Source organism: Amblyomma maculatum, chromosome 7, assembly GCF_055883805.1.
Source record: "Amblyomma maculatum isolate TAMU_Amacu chromosome 7, ASM5588380v1, whole genome shotgun sequence".
In the NCBI taxonomy this organism is placed as follows: domain Eukaryota; kingdom Metazoa; phylum Arthropoda; class Arachnida; order Ixodida; family Ixodidae; genus Amblyomma; species Amblyomma maculatum.
The window spans coordinates 6,136,152-6,155,107 of record NC_139350.1 but is presented as its reverse complement, the minus strand read 5'-3'; the positions used below and the strand labels follow the sequence as shown (position 1 = coordinate 6,155,107).

Here is an 18,956-nt window from a genome sequence, read left to right as displayed (position 1 = left end):
TTTTCAGATGGCATATGCCATTGTTGAATTTTTGCACCACGACTAAGTGGAGGTTGTTCCGTCTTCATGGATCAGTGACAGGCAGTGTGCTTGGCCACTTCATGTAAAAGGGGACAGGATTGTGTCGTTAGTTCGAAAAGCAGCACCACCGGACTCATCTTGGCAACTGTTCGACGTATCTGTGAAGGGGCTGTTTGGTAAATGCAGTTGGCATAGCACTTTTGCTTGTGATAGTCTGCAGCACTGTATATCTGAAAATTTATTCCAGGTACTTATGATTTGGCTAGAAAGAAGCTCGACATAAGTCAATATACTTCTGAGCTTAGTAGTGACACTGAAGTGCCACAAAAGAGGATTAGAAAACCACCCCAGGCATGGTCTGATGATGAAGAATCAGACTACCCCAGGGTGAAAGTGCGGCATGTGACGAACGCTCCATCAATGCCCCTTGACTTTCTTCAAGGTTATTGATCATTCACTTGAAAAATGCTAAGCGGCTGCATTGTTATAGTTATCATAGGCAACCTTCGTTTTGTTTTCTTTTCAGGTCTGTCCTCTACTGTGCCTAGCACCGTGACTGAAAGTGCTGTGCAAAGCGCCACACAGAGTGCTGTACAAAACTCCACACAAAGTGAGGGTAAGCAAGTGGGGAATCTGCTTTCATTGTCATGTTTATTTCCTTTGATTTGTCCTACCCAACTCGCATAAGGGCAGAAACGGGTAAATTATAGTTAGCCACCTAAAAGAACACACTCTTTCTGTACTAATCCAGGTGATGAAACAACCACAAATATGGCAGAAACTACTTGTATGTACTTTCCTGGGCTTCTGTTTTTTAATGAATGAAGGGTTAAGCCCATGAAGAATTTGCCACTTGAAACATAGCATCGTGATGTGATGGCTTGAAGGTTAGGGCACCTAACTCCTGGATTCTTATACATAACAGTGATACATAACAGTGATCCAGGCTGCAGTGGATGCATGTGGATGGAGGCGAAATGCAAGGTGCCCATGCATTGTGCAATGTTAGCATACATTGAAGAACCCCAGGTGGCTCATATTAATCCCGAGCACTCCACTATAGCATGCTGCATGTTTCATATTGCTTGGGGTGTTAAACCTCGTATTACATACCAAATACTATGCAAATCAGTAAGTTTCGTCAACAGAAATAAACGTATCTATGTGTGAAACTTTTACACCAGCATCATGATATGATAGGCTAATTTGCTTAAGTAACTTTTTGTCTTTGGCAAGGCCCTATTGTTTTTGCATAATTGTGGAACTTAATGTGAAAGACATAGATGAAAGTTTTACACAGATTTATTAGCTAAGATAACTTCAAAAATTGGTCCTTTCACTCTTCATCTGAGGCAGATGGAAAAGGTCGATGTGGCAAGCAAAGTGAACGTGGCAAAAGAGTGTGGCTAAGGTTCGGATAGATTAGATTACTTTGCTTTGCTTAGTTTTGTATGATTCGTGGCCATGCTTGCATTTCATTTGCACCTGGGCAATAAGCATTAAGAAGTTTGAATTATTTCAGCTTTTGAAATGCATGTAGCAATTTCATTGTTATGGGTAACAATTATGAATCCAACATAAAGAGTGTGCAAATTGTTTTGGTCAAGACTTCACCATTGTGCCGAATAGGGGTAAAATTTGGAGAATTTCTGGTGTTGTGTAGCCAAACAGTGGTGTAATGTCTGGTTGTTTTTTTACTGTCCAGATGATTGCCTGGAGCTGGTATCTCTTGGTGACCGTGATCTTTCAGATAAAGGTGAGTTAATACCGCTGTTTCAGGATTTTTCAGAAGTGTTTATTGGAGTACTTTTTCAGATGCTGTGGTGTCATCATACTGCTCTAGAGGGACACTATGTTTCAGTGAACTACAGTTAAACCTGGATTTAATGAACCTCCATTTAGCAAATTCTTTGATATGTTTCTAAATCTCCCATAACCGCTTCTATTCAAGCATGTTTATTTGAGAGCTCCAAATAGTGAAGGTGTTGCAGTGTTTGACTGATATAAGAAATTTGGTGTGCCAACTATCTGTTAGCTAGTACTGAGTTGCTGGAAATTTAGCCGAACCACGTGGAAGTTTCATCACTGTACGATGTGAATTGAAATGAGAAGAACATCTGCAATATCAAGGAGGGACTGCAATCGTTCCAATGCACCGCATTCCAGCACGGTTTCCATATCTATATGGCAGATGCAGTGGTCTCCACTGCTTTCCCCTTTACGCTAGCAATAATTATTACTGTTCATGCTCAAAAGCAGCAAAAATATGACAAAAAGATGTGAGCCTGTGCACCCATCTTCACTGCACATTTGATCCTGAGAATCCAGTGCAGAAACCTAACGCACGGGCAGCGGGGATGGCCGACAGCACTGATGATGCAAAGAAAGAAGTCCGTTCCTAAAGGCACTGGTGACGGGAAGCCAGACAGCGGAAACATGTATGAAAAAGCAGGTGTTTTCGTGGCTAGTCTAGTGTTATACCCATGTTTAACTGCATACTTTGGCATAAAAGGCACTGCAATGTAGTCGCATTTCTGCCCATTTATTGAAAGCTTAGATGAGCATATTAGTACAGTTAGGACAATTCAGTCAAAAAAAGAGTTGAAAATGAAACAAAAAACATGCGCTCATAATGCTGGCAGTTTGCATAGTTACACTGTGAAATGTTAGAAGTGATAGATTTTGCTTCAGTTTTTTATTTTATCAAGAAATTTATACATTCAATGCTAAGGTTCGGCTGCTTGTTCTTCTTCCATTTGCAGATAAGGCTTCTAGTAGCTTTTCTGTTGATGAAGGTAAGTTCAGATTTTAGTCTTTGCACTTCTGGTAAAAATTTACTGTTTCCACTTAGTAGTTAAGCGCTTAGTATGGAGAAGCCTTTGTTCCGTTCGTCAGCACATCCAAATAAGCCTCACGGTGAGATTTCTGTACTTTGTGAGCTGTCCAAAGAGATACATTTTAAATGTTATGGTAACCAACAAACTGTTCTGGTTTGGTATTTATCTTATTCGGGAAATCAACTTGATTGAACTGGCACTATCTTTTACGAAGTAAAAAAAAAATCGTGCTTGAAAAGCACGGAAAAAATTGACACGGCTATGTTCTATGGAGCTGACAGCAATTGCTTCTTGCTTTTGTCATTTTGGCCTTAAGAATCTTCGCTGACCAAAATATTAGCATTTATTTATCGAAGAAAGGGCCCATGACTGTGAAATAATGGCTATCATCCTTGTTACGAGCATATTCAACTTTGCATGCACTTCCGACGGGGACAGGGCACTTCAACGCTGCCTCTGCCAGCACACTCCTTTTTCTGAGGGTTGGGCGTGACTCTTACTTTGTGCTCCCTGCTATGCAAAAAGGCAATAAAAGTGCTATTTTGGATTTTTCAAAACACTCCAAGCTCAACTTCCTTATGTCGCTGTACCCTATTCGGTCAAGAACTAGAAAGTAGGCGGTGAAGGTATTTTTTTCACTTTCTATCTTGCGCTGTGCAACAGCTGGATAGAGTACCTATGAGACGGAAGTGCTGAGGAGCTTGCACAGAAAATTATTTTGGGCATAGCGGCCTTCCAAACAGACGTCGCAAACAGCTTAATTGCATGCAGTAGGACACCTCAGAAATAGCGCGGTCGACCATGTAATGAATGCCCAGTGCCTGTCGCAATGGAGCCTAAACCGCATTTAATACTGACGCTACCATTAGGTACAATGGCTACAACCACTTGCCGGAACATGTCAACACACTGAACTCACAGCGCTGCCGTCGTGAAGGATGCACAGTGAAGTGTCGGATTCAAAGTGCCATCTTTTTGTGCATGCCTGCTCATAGTAATTGCTTTGACCTTTTAATAAGCGTACTCTGAAGTGACTGATTTAATTAAAAATTTGTGCAATAATCCGTTAACCATCTTTTCAGCTCGATACTTGCTAAGGGCGCTCTCGCACTTTCTGCTGGTAGTATGCATTACTTTTTCTGTATTGAGGTGACCTGTCCTCGAATAGGGACATCGCAAATGACTATAAAAAATAAAATGATTTCTTTCAGTTTATTCAGGGCACATCATTTGAAGCTTGGAGAACCAAAAATGGCTCTTAGATATTTTTTTCGTGCCTGAAGGGTTAAGTTTAGCTCAAAGTGCACAGTGGCCCCTGTATGGCTACCTGGCATGGTAGCATTTGTATGTAGCACTTAGCTGGGTTGTTGCTTTTCTTCTGTACCTTTGCCGTTTTTGTACTGGTGACCTAAAGTCTGGGTTGCTGGCAGTTGACACATTCCTTTTCTTTTTTCTCATGGATGCTTTTGTGCTCTTTGCCTGAATTTGCTGTTCTCTTTTCTACCTTTATCTCTCTAGTGTGTGGTAATGTGAGCACAGTGGCTTTCCTTCATGTGATGTTTTCTTTGTCATTGATGGGACATTCCTTGCTTGGTCAGTAATTTTTGCGGTTGAAAAGCAATCTAACTATGAATACATTTGACTCCTAAAAAACTTACTTCTTCTTTTCGTAGACAATAATTTAACCAAGGGTTATTTACAACCGTTTGTGCAGATATAAAGTGAGACTTTTTTTTAAACTTGCTTTATAGACTCCTATATGGGCATTAAGTAACATAGGTTAGATACAACATTATGATTGAAGAGTAAAAATAATAGTGTTACTAGGTATTAGGATGGTAAATTACTGTCAACTTTCCATTAAATTTTGCCACTTGCATCATTGTTTGCTGCAGGGTATATGGTGCTAGGCATTCCAGCATTTTTAAGTTAAGGAGAAGGGCAGCATCAACAAAATAAAAGGTTGTGATCAAGGAACCCGTAGGGGTTCCGAAACGTCTTCTTTTTTCATGTTGACTTGGTCAGTGACTGAAACTCTTTTTACTCAACTACCATGCCTGACCAGACGAACCTTCGTCGAACCCTTGACTACTCGTCAACAAAATATTTTTTCCGTTTCTCAATTATATATTTTTTCTTGCGTCTCTTTCACTACTTCCAGACTTCAAGCAGCATGTTATCCGGCTACTCAATATCTTGCACTTTACACAGCAGCAGCATGGAGATATGTTAAACAAACTATGTGAAGTTCTTCCAAGCCAAGCAGTTATCACCAAGTCCCTTCTTATCACTGAGCCATTCACTTCGGTGGATGATCTGCTCAAGTTCAACGAGCAGTTGGATAAAGAAAAATTTGCACTTCTGGTAAGTGTTCATATAATGAACCAGGAGAGCTCTAAAGGAGGCATATTGAAATTTATTTTTTATTTTAAAGGTCCTCTAGGGATATTACATGAGAGGTGGGCTAACAAGAAGCCATTAAGGATACAGATGGTTGGTCTTCAGTTCTAATGGCACAGACCAAAAAGAAAAAGTTGAGAGAGAGCCATGAGAGGTGGAGGCCGCGCATCCATCGGCGCGTACCACCACCATTTTACGTGACCCCCAACTCAGCGCACGCCGCATAGCTGGAGGGAAAAGCGCTTTTATGCCTTTTTTATTAAGAGTTGCCACAATACTTTTTGAAGCAATTTCAAGCTTTAATGCTCATTTTCTATAAGTTGAAGCAGCTGCAGTATGAACCATATTTGAGGTTTTTTACAAAGTTACAAGTACAAATATGTACTGCACCTTTTTTTTTTATATCAAGGGGTGAAAAAACTTAAAAGCTATGTCATTCACTTTGTAGAGTTGTTAGTACAGTTTTGCTATTTATATTCATGTGAGGCATAGAAAATTTTGTATCTGAGTGATAAAATTTGTCTTGAAGTTGTGTGACCCAATCATCGCTGGCTGTCTCCAGTGGTAAACTCTAAATTCTAAACTAAAATAAATATATACATGGTTAATATTGCAAAATATTTTAAACTGCAGAACTCTATACTTGTACTTGTAGTGCAAATGGGCTATTTTTGTGCTATTTCTTGTGTGAGCTATGTAGTACGCTTTTAATTATGCTATTTGAGCATCGGCTTTATTTTAACATAGTACCTTTAAAAGTCCCGTTACTCAGAAAATCTGGTATTGGTGTTGTGAGTGAAAAATCAAGGGCATGGCACTGGCAGATGGTAGCTGGCATGGCCGGGCTTTAATTGTTTGATGGTTTGTACGACTTAACGAGGCCAAATGATTTAGAAGGTTGGGAGGAGCTACCAGCTTGGGTTGCCGATTTGAGGCAGGACAGTGAATTGAGTGTCAACCTTGCAGTGCTCTTAGATGCAGAGTCAGGCATGCTATACCTAGACGATGCAGCCACATTCATATAGCTTAGTTAAGTCGGGGCTTTACGTGTTGGGTCATCGCCTATGCTATTGCATCATACCGTTAAAAGGCAGGGCTTAAGTGTCTACCATAATTTTTTAAATGTGGTGCACTCTTGACATTTGTGCAAATCAGCTTGGCAAGGAAGAAAGTATTTTGTAAAATGATATGTGTCTTGTGCACCTAGAGGTGCATATCTTAAAACAGTACATGATTTTTTTGCAGGTACGCGAGCTTGTGCAGCTTGGTGGCAAGAATGCGAACGTGGCGGCTAAACGCATGCTGGCCTATGTTGTAAGCGACCAGGTGGCAGCAAAGTTCTCCTGGGTTGGAAGGAAAAACAAGCTGAATTTTTCAAGCTTGAAAACATCAAATGCAATTATAGGTAAGACAGATACATGTGGAAGATTGTGCATGGTTTCTTTGCAAGAAAGCCTCCTGTTGAGGCAGGAGAATTTTTCCTATTTTTCCAAAACAGGCCTGACAAGACCTAGTAAGTCCCCATTTAAACCTGGTATAAAATAAAAATTACTGTTAAATTCCACCTCTGCACAAAATTTTGCCCAAATAAGCAAACGATGCTTCAGTGTACGTTGATGTATCTGCATTCAGTTTGAACACAACACTCTAATATCTTATTTTTAGCTGCTGCAGGAGAATTTCCGCAAGGGAACATGGCCAATGTTGAGGACGTCATCAAATCATGGTTGAGGCAGGCACCTGAAAGGCTTTCTGGAATTCAAAGAGAGAAGAAACCAGTACTGTCTGCTGATCCATGTGCAGGTCTGTTTGTTATGCTAGTTGTAATCACTAGCTACAATAATTTGATTAGGCAAAACCAGTGCCATTTGCCATTGCAGCATGCTTGTACTTCGCAATATCAACTTCTAGTCTTGTAGGCAAAAACAAAGCAAGCTATCCTTAGCCATTGTATCGTTATGACTCTACAGTGGAGGTTTTTGTCAAAAAGTTTTGAAACATTAAAGCTGTTAAAAAATGTGAGTTTACAGTTAAGGTTTAGATTATGTGCACTTTATGAGCAGCTTTTTGTTGACCAAGCTTTATGGGGATGAGCCTGATTGTCTTTGCATGATACATGAGATTTAACATCCAAGAAAAACGTAGCTATGAGAGACACTGTAATGGAGGGCTGCTGTTTAATTTTGATTACCTAGGGCTTTTCAATGTGTAGTGTCATGGCACAGGGCATGGATGCTTTGCATTTTTCGGCCACACGGTACAAAGCGTTTGGCTGTCAGTAAATTACCCCCTGTTAAACGATCTCGATACTGCAGTTATTTGTCTGATTCTGCGGGCTTCTTATATTTCCAGTGATTTTCCTCATGCTAGTTTACTGTTCTATTTATTGCTGGATGTGCAACTTGTTTACTCAATTGCTACTTTGCGTTGCAAAACACTTTAGCAGGTACCATATTTTTCTTTTACTTTCAGACTGGTAATTTAGATATGCAATAATCAATATGCTAAGCATTAGAGGTCTTGTTTACAAGAAAAGCCAGCGGCATCATGAAATAATCATTGCTTGACAGAGTTGTGATATCATCCAGCCATCATTGCAAAGTGTTGCCAAAGAAAGCAAACACTTTCGCTAAAAAGATAAAACGGTAGTTGCGTTTCAATTGAGGCAAAACGGAATGATGTGCCTGTTTAGTGTGCAACATGAATGCATGCTAGAAAATCAAAGGGTGTCGAAATATCTAGAGCCTCCTAATTTGCCATCCTCCATAGCCAATTTTGCCTTGGGAGTTTAAATCTACAAACATAAACCAGACCACTTTTGTCGGGAAAAGGTAACTGAGCGAGAATAGTCGTCAGGCATGCTACCGGTGAGGAGCATTCTTGGCGTGTTTGCCCTGAAGGGATCTCTATTGCTGTAATGTTGTCCTCTCAATGATAGCTTAAGCATCGATTAAATTTTTCTGCTTTGTTGCTGCTGAGATCATTCGATAAATTTCCACTTGAAGTATGAGTTGGCAAAGGCAAAATAAAACAAGGCTGACACCTGAATGCTGGCTGGCGAGTGTGGTAAGGGCCGTTTGATAGTTAAAGAAAAATGAGGGTAAAGGGCTTACGTGCTGAAACAGCTCTTGGTAGAGCTTAATGTTACTTTGTCATAGCATGCATTGTTTTTGTGATGATTTTTTTTTCTAGAAAATATGCTATTTATGTTCCCTTGCAAAAATAAAGCATAATAAACTTGTTTTGTTTTTCTTGTTTTTCAGGTGCTGAATGAGACGTGACCCGTGTTTCTCTTGTTTTCACATATGCTACAGCAACTTTTGACCAAGAGTTAAAAAGTTCCATTGCCATCAGATGCCAAGGTCGTCATATAGGTCTCCCAGTTACTGACTTGGTTTCTCAGCGGGTTGTGCAGACAGTACTTTGAGGGTGGTGAAAGTAGGCAAGAGAGCACACATGCTTGATCATAGTCATCCATCTCGAACCAGGTGTTATCTCAAGATGTGCGCTTAGCCCGGTGCAGACCAGAGAACGAAGTTTGGCCATTCTAGAGAACCATTCCCCCTCTGTGCATTTAATTTCAGTTTTATGTTTGCATTTGTTTTCCATATGTGATCTATTTTACCTTTAGTTTGGCAGGTTTTGTTTGCAATGGCGAAATTTTTAGCTGCATCATGACAGGTCTCATGACATTGTGTGTTACTTTGAGGTTGTATGTCTGAAGTGCATTAATTTTTTGTAATGCTTATGCACGATCAGTCACTGCTTACATACCACTCAACCAGCTCTGATTAAGCCTGCAAGGTGAAACTTATAGCAATGCTGTCCTTTTAAAGGTTTGCTCACCGCCTAGTCATCCATCTCAAACCTGCTTACATACTTTACTCAACCAGCTCTGATTAAGCCTGCAAGGTGAAACTTATAGCAATGCTGTCCTTTTAAAGGCTTGCTCACCGCCTAGTCATCCATCTCGAACCAGGTGTTATCTCAAGATGTGTGCGTAGCCCAGTAGGTGTGGACCAGAGAACAAAGTTTGGCCATTCTAGAGAACCATTCCCTCTCTGTACATTTCATTTCAGTTTTATGTTTTCCATATGTGATCTATTTTACATTTAGTTTGGCAGGTTTTGTTTGCAATGGCCTAATTTTTTAGCTGCATCATGATGGTCTCATGACATTGTGTGTTACTTTGAGGTTGTATTTCTGAAGTGCATTAATTTTTTTGTAGTGCTTGTGCGCGACCAGTCACTGCTTACATACTATATTCAACCAGCTCTGATGAGTTTGTGATTAACAAAATACTAGTCATGGTTTTTAGTCTAGTTTTAGTTTTTAATATTTATTTAATACAGTCTGTTTTAATGTTTTTGCTGCTACCTGACTTCTTCCAAGTGAATCTAGTTAAGTGCTTTTATTTGAGTGTTCTTTCAATATCAAGGCCTGTATTCAACACTGGTAATATTAGTCATTTAATCTATGCGGACCTCTTGTTCTTTCATTTTGTGCTTCATAGATAAGGAACACTGTCAGGATGAGATCGAGAGCTAGTGGGTGTACTTGATGTTCCATAGCCCGACAAGATGACGAGGGACAAGATGCAACCACTTTCTTTCATTAACTTTTTATTTGGCACTCACAGAATTTAAATGCAGAAGTCAAGAAGGGGAAAGATTAAAACGGTGACATATGAAGTCTTTAGTTGAATTTCACATATCACAGTTATAATGTTTCACCTTGTTCATTCCTGTGTAAATTCTGTGAGCGCCAAATAAAGAGCAATTGTGGAAGTAAGTGCTTGTCTTGTCCCTCGTATTCTTGTTGCGTTACAGAACACTGCCAACTGGTGGACGCTGTCTCCTTGTCACGTGTGGGTTCACTTGCGTCTAATTTAATGATAGACCACTGTTCTTACTTTCAGTAATGAAGTCTGGAAGCAAAGATCTTATATTTTGTTCCTTTTTGTACCAGTTTGTATTCCTAATGTTATGTATGTCAGTTCACTTGGATCTAATTCAATGTTTAGACTGCTATTGCTTTCAGCAAGGAAGTCTAGAAGCTAAGTTCTTCTAGTTTTTTTTTTGTGCAAATTAGTATTCTGAGAACAGATGTTACGTGTAGTGCATTGCAGGCATTTGCTTGGCAAATGTTTTTTTGATTGCTATGTGAATTATTTTGAGCCTTTTTCTAAATGTTACTTTTTTGGGTAACCGTTGCAATAATATAGTAGCTGAGCTCAAAGTGTAGCTCCAATTTTAGCTTTGGTACTTTGGAATAAAGCACAGTGTGAGTACTTGCTTGAGCAAAATATGTAGTAGCAATTCTGTGTGTGCTTCTGCACCCAGCATTTGGCGTGATTCAATAAATTCCTTGTTTTACTTTAAAACATTTCCTGCGTCAGGTACTATCATTTCTAAAGTGAAATGAAGTGTCAATTTTGACTCTATATTCCTTGGGGCCCAGGAACTGAAAGCTGCTGAATCAGCAGGAAGCAATTTCAAAAAGGGATCCCTCATTGCAGTTACATCTTGTGCTCCTATCTAGGAAGTCAGTTTTCATGTCCTGATGCAGCCTGTAGTGCAGAAGTGTATACAGTTGGCTTCCTGATCAAGAAAGCCGATTTGTGAGTGTCAACACGATTTACATTCTGCTGGCTCGGTTTGTGCTTTCAATGTCACGAGCGCTGTTTGCAAAAGGCATAAGTGGAAACAAGCCATGCCTGCTGCACGTATTTGCAAGGTGGTAGGAATTGCATGTTACTGTTAAGAGCACCCCTGTCATCTAGCAAATCAGAGAAACAGAACCAGGAGGTCGCAAAACATTGTCTCATTGTCTACGTGCAGAAACAAGCTGTCGCAAGCTTAAAAGCCAATCATGTCACTGATACATGCCACGCCACTCCAAAATATTGTCTGGATCTAGACATGACCTGCATACGTACCATTGGCCTTTTGGTTTGAGAGAGCTTGCTTCAGTGTATAGACAGTTTTGCATCCTGTCTGGTTCTCTTTTACTAATGTTTTGTTGGATGCCAAGGGCGCTTTTAGTGAAGCAGTAACATGCAATGCCTATGTTTGCAGTGCATGCAGCAGGCATGACATGCTTCTGCTTTCACTGTTTGTAGAGTGTCTGTGGCATTGAGCAAAGCATGAGCTGAACCAGTAGGATGTGAATCGGGTTTACACTCCAAAATGAGCTTTCTTGATTAGGAGGTCAAAGATATGCTGCACTACAGGCTGCATCAGTACTTGGGTCAAGTGTCCTGCGGACGTCCATCGATCATAAAGGTTGGTCCGCGGGACAGTGCTTGGACGTCCAGCATGCGACGATCAACTTCTCACATCCACTGGACGTCCCTCGATGGAACAGAATTTTCCGGTGGACGTCCTGTGGCTGTTTTAAAAATGCACGTCCGTTTCTGGACAATTCACGGACGTCCGAGCGTCCGGGTTTTGATGTCCACTGGATTTTCCACGGACCGCCATTTTCTTTGCACCGGACGTCCCTCGGACGACCGCCGCATGTCTGCCGGACTTTCGGCGGACCTTTGGAGACGTCCGACGGACGTTGAGTATCCGTTGCCGGACATCCGCTGGATGCTCAACGGATTTCTTTGGTCCAATGGGTAGTAACGCGAACAACATCGAAGCATTGAGATGGTGCCGTCAGAAATCGTGAAGTTATCAACTACAGTGTAGCTAATCCTCATTTTCGAGTGAAAATGCTGGCAATCACTGTAATTTCTGCGAGAAGTGATATGAATGAGTAAACTTAAAAACAAAACCAAAACTTTGGAATCCATTCCCTTAGAAACTCAAACATGCAGTAATTCAGTCGTGTTCCGAATTTCGACGTTCGCCACAACATGAGTTTTAAATTGTGAGTAATCCCAATGTGTTTAGCTTGCGTTTCTAACTGCAGAAGTGTGTGCTGTCGAAAGGCAGTATTCATATAGCAAAAGGGGAGTCTAGGTGACTCTTCAATGTGTGCATTGCTTTGTACTGCGTTCTGGCAAAGTATCGGTGTTCTATCTACACGTGTGTCACGTTTGAAATAGCAAGGCCTAGACAATTTCATCCCATGCTAATACACGGTAGATGTGCTGATTATGCAGGAGCACTCGCGTTGAACTATAATAGGATACAGCTTCAAGAATCAGCAGTGGCTAACTGTGGTAGAGGGCGCATATATTACTGCGCTGAACAGTTAGCAATGACAATCCAGACAGAGGCATTGGAATTTTAAGTTAGTACTCTGGTCCGAGGAATCGTGTGTAATGTATAATGCAGACTTGAGTTGTATCCCACTATAGGCCCCTTTTTCCGAGTTTGCGTCGTTATCGAAAGTGTCGCTATTTCCCCGACCTCAAGTCATCTGATTGGTGGAAACATCGTAACCGGATTTCACTACCACTTCTGATTTCGGCGTTTCCACCAATCAAGTGACTCGAGGCCAAGTTTGCGTCGATAACGACGCAAACTTGGAATACGGATGTAGGACGATGCGCTGACCGAAGGCGAACATCGGTCTGCCGTATAGCTAATACCTCAACTGGAACTACTTGAGCATAATTACGAAGCATACCATGCAGGAAAGTGACGCCGTACTGCTGCAAAATTTGTCGAATGATGTAAAAAGTGCTGCAGGCACTTAGCTGAAATAATAATAATTGGTGCACGGGAAGAGAAAGGCGCAGTATCTGTCACACTTCTTTCTTCGGACACCTGAACCGCGCCGTAAGGGAAGGGAGAGGTGGGAGTAATAGTAGATAGAAAGAGGAGCCGTAGTGGAGGGCTACGGAATAATTTCTACCACTTGGGGATCTGTGCGCTGACATCGCACAGCACACGGACGCCACTTCGTTTCGCCTCCATCGAAACGCAGCCGCCGGCTGTCGGGATCGAACCCGGGTACTCCGGCACAGTTTTCGGGCGTCTTACCACTGCACCGCGCCGCGGCGGGGGAAATGTGGGTGGAATTTATGGCGAGTTGTTGCGAGAAGGCTGCCGCATAAACTACGGGGCAACAGTGTAGGACTCCCAATCGTTCTTGTTGCAGTCCACGCCACGTTTCTGTCGGTAAATTTTCAAATTCTCCTCCTAGCGAGCCATCTTGATCGTGTCAGAGAAGTAGACGTGCTGTCATCAATATAATAAGCACTGCCGCGGTGACATACTAATCTATTAATTGATTAGAGCTATCTCCAGTGGTATTCATCCAATTATTTTTCACTCAGAACTAGGCATGGCTCTCTCGGCCTTGTAAGCATTGCTGTGCGGGAAATTCCACCCAGGACGAGTCACTCACTTGTCGCAGTTGATGCAGTTGGCTTCCCGGAGCTCGCTGTAAGCGGACTGGAGCTTCCCCGCGGCACACCGACCGTCAGAGGGTATCAGCACGGCTGCATTCCTCGTTACGCATGCCGCCATGGTGAAAACATTACTCCGTCGCTTCCGATTCTCTGCGGCGGTCAGTGCTGGCAGCGAACAGACCACCAGCAACAGCAGGACAGACATCTTGAGGCTCTCCATCTTCAGCAGAGTTTCGAAACGCACGCCCTCTTGAAACTGTCTGCGCCTTTTTATACTGTCTCGCCGGGCCAAAAGATCGAGATAATTGTCGGGCGAAGGCTGTCAGAAGAGCGCTATTTTTTTTTTTTTTTTCGTGCTTGTGTTACACGGGTTTTTCCAGCGATTAAAGTCGCGCCAGACATCCCTCTTTAAAGGAACCTCAGGGGGCATGTGCGTTCCATGGAGTGATCTGTATTTTGGCTCTGGCTGGCGAGAGAAGCGACGGATGCATGTGACCTAATCTCGCTTTATCTCCGCCGACTCGAGTGCAGTTCCTTCCTACTGCCATATGTTGGTCGATAAACAACGAGAGCAATGACTGTACCGCGCAGAAGGAAACCGCTGTCAACTATGAACTTGCTCACACTTTTTTTTTTTCACATCTTTCGATTAACTGTTTCAAGGGATTTAGTTCTTCAATGAGCGCATTGATCATATCTAGGTGCCTTGCGTTTCGCCTCCATGGCAACGCGGTTGCAATGAAAAATGAAGATATTAGGATGAGTCAAAGTGTAGGAAATATTTCTCCAAGTTTAGCTAGAACACCAGCCTTAGAAGCGCATAAACTTCCAACCAAGATTTCGTAAGGGCTACGAAACAACTTGTTGGCGCTACTAGACTGACTTGTTATCATTTATTGGTTGTTCCTAAGCATTTGAGCGTATTGCATATCTGAGCCTTATACATTCAAGTAACCCTTACTCACGCGAGCCAAACATTTTTATCCAGGTTTTACTTAAACTGAGCAGTCATAATTCTAATTTAATTAACCTGACTTCTGCGGTAATTCAGGTACTGGTTATTTGCTTTCTTTAGTTTATTTAACGGTTTACCCAACTCTCTTGCATAAAGTTTAATTATTTGCTGCCCATCGCATAATATTATCGTAACATTACTTCCGGCGTTGACCACCTCTCTTTACAAATTTATCTCGACAATAAAGCCTGGTATACTCATCTCGGCTCATGGCATCACCAAAACTAAAGTTATGCCTCCTGTAGTTCCTTCCTTACACTTCCCAGGCGCGGCCCCGCCGAGGTGGCGCAGTGGTTAGGGCGCTCGACCACTGTTCCCAAGGACGCGGGATCGAATACCGGCCTCGCCGGCCGCTTTTCGATGGAAGCGAAAAGCAAGGCGCCCGTGTGCTGTGCGATGTCAGTGCACGTTAAAGAACCCCAGGTGGTCGAAATTCCCGGAGTCCCACTACGGCGTCTCTCATAACCTGAGTCTCTTTGGGACGTTACACCCCCCCCCCCCCCACACACACACACACACACAAACCTTTCCAGGCGCGTTAACGAACCTACCAGTACGTTAACATACCATCTTGGATCTAGCGGCTCGATGGTCTTTTGAAACGAAATCTGAAAGATGCTCCTTCAAACATAATGCAACTAATTGGCCCGAAATTACGCATCTGGCACCCGTGCTGCACCTAACTCCAATACTGAATCTTTCCAGAACCATGCTGCTCGTTTTATCTCCCGAATTATTCGTGTTTCAGCAGCGTTACAGCATGTAAAAAGAACGCGCAGAACTTAATATATGTACTCCATTGACGATTTCACGTCGTTTCACGCTGCATTTTTTTCAATCACCTCTTCCATGACGCGATCATCGTTTCGAAGTAAAGCGCATCGCATGCCGCACATCTCTTTCCTCACTCTTCCATGTGCGAAACTACAGTCGCTCGGAATAACCTACCACCGAATTAAAAATCGAAATTGTAACAACTCCAGGCATCAGTATTTCGATAATTTTTTAATATCGGGCTGAACTCTTGTTTCGTATTGCTGCAGATATTGTCTTGGTGCGCATGCGCGCATGATGTATAACCGCATTGCGTTTATGTGCTGCATAGGAGTCATTTCTGCTTTCTCCCTGCTAGCTCGAACCTTGCTTTCCTTTTCGCAAATCTTTCGCGCGAGTTTATTTTCAATTGTCTTGAAATTTTTGTTAGCAGCTTTTGGGCCTTATGGATTTGCACACGCCCATGAAAATAAATAAAAAAAAAACACTTCTAGTTTGCACGGTATTTCGAAAGTTGCGTACGTTTCGTTTGTTTCCCTTCGGAATGAATGGATGAAGATGTTCTCGGTGGCCGCGAGGCTTCAGCGTCCTTGGTTGCTAGGTGAGCTCTGGTAACCAGCTCTATAGCTGACGTTAGAGCTGCAAGCTAGACAATTAAGAAGCTTCGCTCAATTCCGGTGAATTTATTCTCTGTATGCCAGGTGTGCCCTGGCTTTATCATCATGTCATGTGGAATAAAGTAATCCGGTCAACGCAGTGACATAATGGGGTGGTCGTAGGATAGGGTAGTTAAGAGGGAAGAGTGCGTGTCTGTAGTCTGCGACAGTGTTGCGTGTTTGCTATTCAGGGATTGTGGGTAGAGCCGGCGCGAGGCTCTTAGCTCTTAGCCCTGCGTGAGCTCGCTGAGAGTGCATGCGATCCTCCGTGAATCCCGGATCAGCGGCCACCCAAGGCCGGCTTAATTAACCTCGGGCTAAACGTTTGGCGGCCCCTCGTTTCCAGGATTCCACCCACATATCAGCTCCACACGGCGGGTAGGGAGGAGGGGGTGCATCGGGCGAGCCCAATATGCCAAAAGCAGGGAAATATCCTCTCCACCTGTCGCCGCCCGGTTAGTGTATGATCACCTGCGTCGGCAGTCAAGAGGAAATATGTTTGGGCGTGTTGGTTCATCGGCGCGCAGAAAGCATACCGCAGTAACTATATACAGAGGAAGAGGCGAGCGTCTCTGACTCACAATTTAAGGGCCCCAAAGGGCGATTCCAACCTCACCTGCCCATGTCAAAGGAGTTACTTGGCAGCTCCTGCCAAGTTCGCCATGCAACGTGATCTCATGACGTCACACAACCCACCCAACAATCAGTGCCCGGCCGTGTCACCTGGCAACTAGCACCTGTCGAGGCATGCTCGCGATCTCATATCCAGAAATTTTGGAAATTATCTGGGAGTTTCTGAATGTGATGTCTTCACATATTGTTTTACATATGACGATAACGATCAATACATCCGTAGAACTCCTCTTGCCTCTAGTCTTTTTGCAACAGTGAAAGCTCGTTAATTCGAATTTTTGGGTAATTCGAGCTACGCTATTTGGTCCTGCGAAGCTCTATAGCGATATAAGTACAACTTTGCCCGTTAATTCGAACGAGAATCGGGTCCGCAACGGATAATTCGAACTACGCGCAGGCGCGTAGCCTGGAGCCCAGCACCTAGGCAAAGATACACCTTACGATATAGTGGCATAGTTAGGAACCTCGACGTGCTGGGACGGAAGATAAAGCCAGGTAAAACCATCGAGGAGTGGGCAAAGCTTAAATGACGCCATGGCCGGCGGCGGCTGTCCCGCGTGACCTCCGACACTTGCACCTAAATGCGCGTTAATTCGACTCCTATTATGCCGGAAATACGTATAAGTATTTTTCTCGGCGCGGCGCTACGGATCTCGCACCGGTTATGTCGCGTCCGGGTACGATTACATGTTACGGTAGGCGATTGCGCAATGAATCCACGCTCCTTTTTTTTTTAACGAAGTGTCTAAAGGTACGTCCGACGGATCCATTCGATTCTCGTAAAGATACGGCGGACGTCGATATACAGGCTCATGGCTATATGCACGTCGAACGCGGCCACATTCCGCTTGCTACGCGTGAATGAATCTTATCCTCTATGATATCAGCTAGCCGCGACTCTCGATGAGGTGCTACGAAGAGTGCATCCGTTCTAACATAGATCACGGTCTTCACTTAGGGTTGTGTACGGCAAGCCTCGCTGTCACGCACATAGCTGCAGGCGATGCTACGTACTGCCCCAGCTGACATCGAGATACGCACATTCACGAGCAGCTTTCGCTTCGCACTCAACTATCACCTCGATCTGCCCGCAATGCGAGCGAGCTATTCCTAGCATTTACGCTGTCTTAGGTCCTGCGTCGACCTCTGAAGATCTAGCGCCGGCACAACACACACACACCTCGCCGTGCAGAACATTCGGCATTCCAAAGCATGTATGTACTTATGTGAAATGGCATTATGCTCGTTCCTCACATGCAGACCGAGGAAACAGGATGTTTCTAGCTAAATTCTTCGTTTAAATTCTACCTCAGAGCCGTGGCAGAAGACATGCCGAATCTACTAGAGGCTTGCGCTGCTACTGCGGCGAGCTGCACATCGACTCGTCGAGGCGAAGACCTACTGCACCGCACCGCAACAGTGCACAACCGGAAAGCCGGAAGCGCGAATGATCCGAATTCCCTGTGAACAGCAATGTTCTTTGGTATTTATAGGAGAAGACTAGACTAAAGTGCTTAGCCTGCATCTTTTTCTTGTCGTTGAAGTTTGTGTACATGTAGTTTCAACCCCCGCATGCTCGAGGTTAGCGTGACCCGACTGTACGGCCGCGCAGCTTTGAAACGATCGGGATCGATATGCATGCATCGCCGGACTTAGGTACGCGGTAGAAAATGTGCGCTGCACATTTCGTTGCAGAAGCTGACTCTTGGAATTTTTCAGAGTGTGCCATGCAAGTGATCGTTGCTACAACCACGCATCCATGTTCCAACGGCTGGCCTACCCCGAGGCGCATAAATGTTCAACCGTGGACGTATCAATGATCGAAGAGAGGACAGATTTTCACAATATTGGGCGCGAAATCGATAGCTAACAGTGCTCAGTGTTAGAGAAATTCTGCCTTGATCACGCGCAATTCAATGTTTCAGGTGTGGTCAGTAGCTATAAGTTTGAACAGTTCGCCTGTCAAGTCAGCGGCGCCAGCGATGGACCGGCGGAGCGATTTTCCACGCTACACCGCTGTCTTGCTAGAAAGCCTACCTAGGTGGCGTTTGACATTCAGCTGCTTTTTGTGGGCCCCGGAATTGAAAGCAACGCCTTCAGAAACGCGTTAAATGTTCAAAAATGTATTCTCTTCAACAGTTTCACTCCAGGCTGTCAAAGCAGGCGGACGTTGATAAAACATTTGAGCACTCCAGTCTTTAGAAATCTGTAAGAATCGCCTTCAGTTTGTAAAATTATTGGAATAGGTCACTTTCCGATCGCTGGGACATAGACCCTCATGACAGCGCTGTCACGTGAATAAGGACCACACC

General features: G+C 43.4%; 2 protein-coding genes across 4 annotated transcripts in view; one reads left to right on the top strand and one right to left on the bottom strand.

The window, feature by feature from the left end:
* The window catches only part of LOC146182647 (serum amyloid A protein-like), a 123,638-nt gene that overhangs the window by 10,522 nt on the left and 94,160 nt on the right, over positions 1-18,956 (bottom strand). Inside the window, exon 1 of one of the 3 annotated variants that reach the window (XM_084608888.1) lies at positions 13,563-14,006. The exons of the other annotated variants lie outside the window; for them this stretch is intronic. Within the exon in view, the coding sequence (XP_084465014.1) occupies positions 13,563-13,786 (224 nt within the window). The 5' untranslated portion in view covers positions 13,787-14,006. Of the gene's footprint in view, positions 1-13,562; positions 14,007-18,956 lie in introns of those variants that run through there. 3 annotated transcript variants of the gene reach the window in all.
* LOC146182649 (uncharacterized) lies at positions 47-9,139 on the top strand (the record flags this gene model as incomplete). The annotated part of the gene is made up of 8 exons (XM_084609537.1): positions 47-197; positions 548-637; positions 1,727-1,777; positions 2,784-2,816; positions 5,020-5,222; positions 6,504-6,663; positions 6,924-7,061; positions 8,522-9,139. Coding segments are annotated over 8 exons (837 nt in total), but the record flags the coding sequence as incomplete, so codon positions are not given.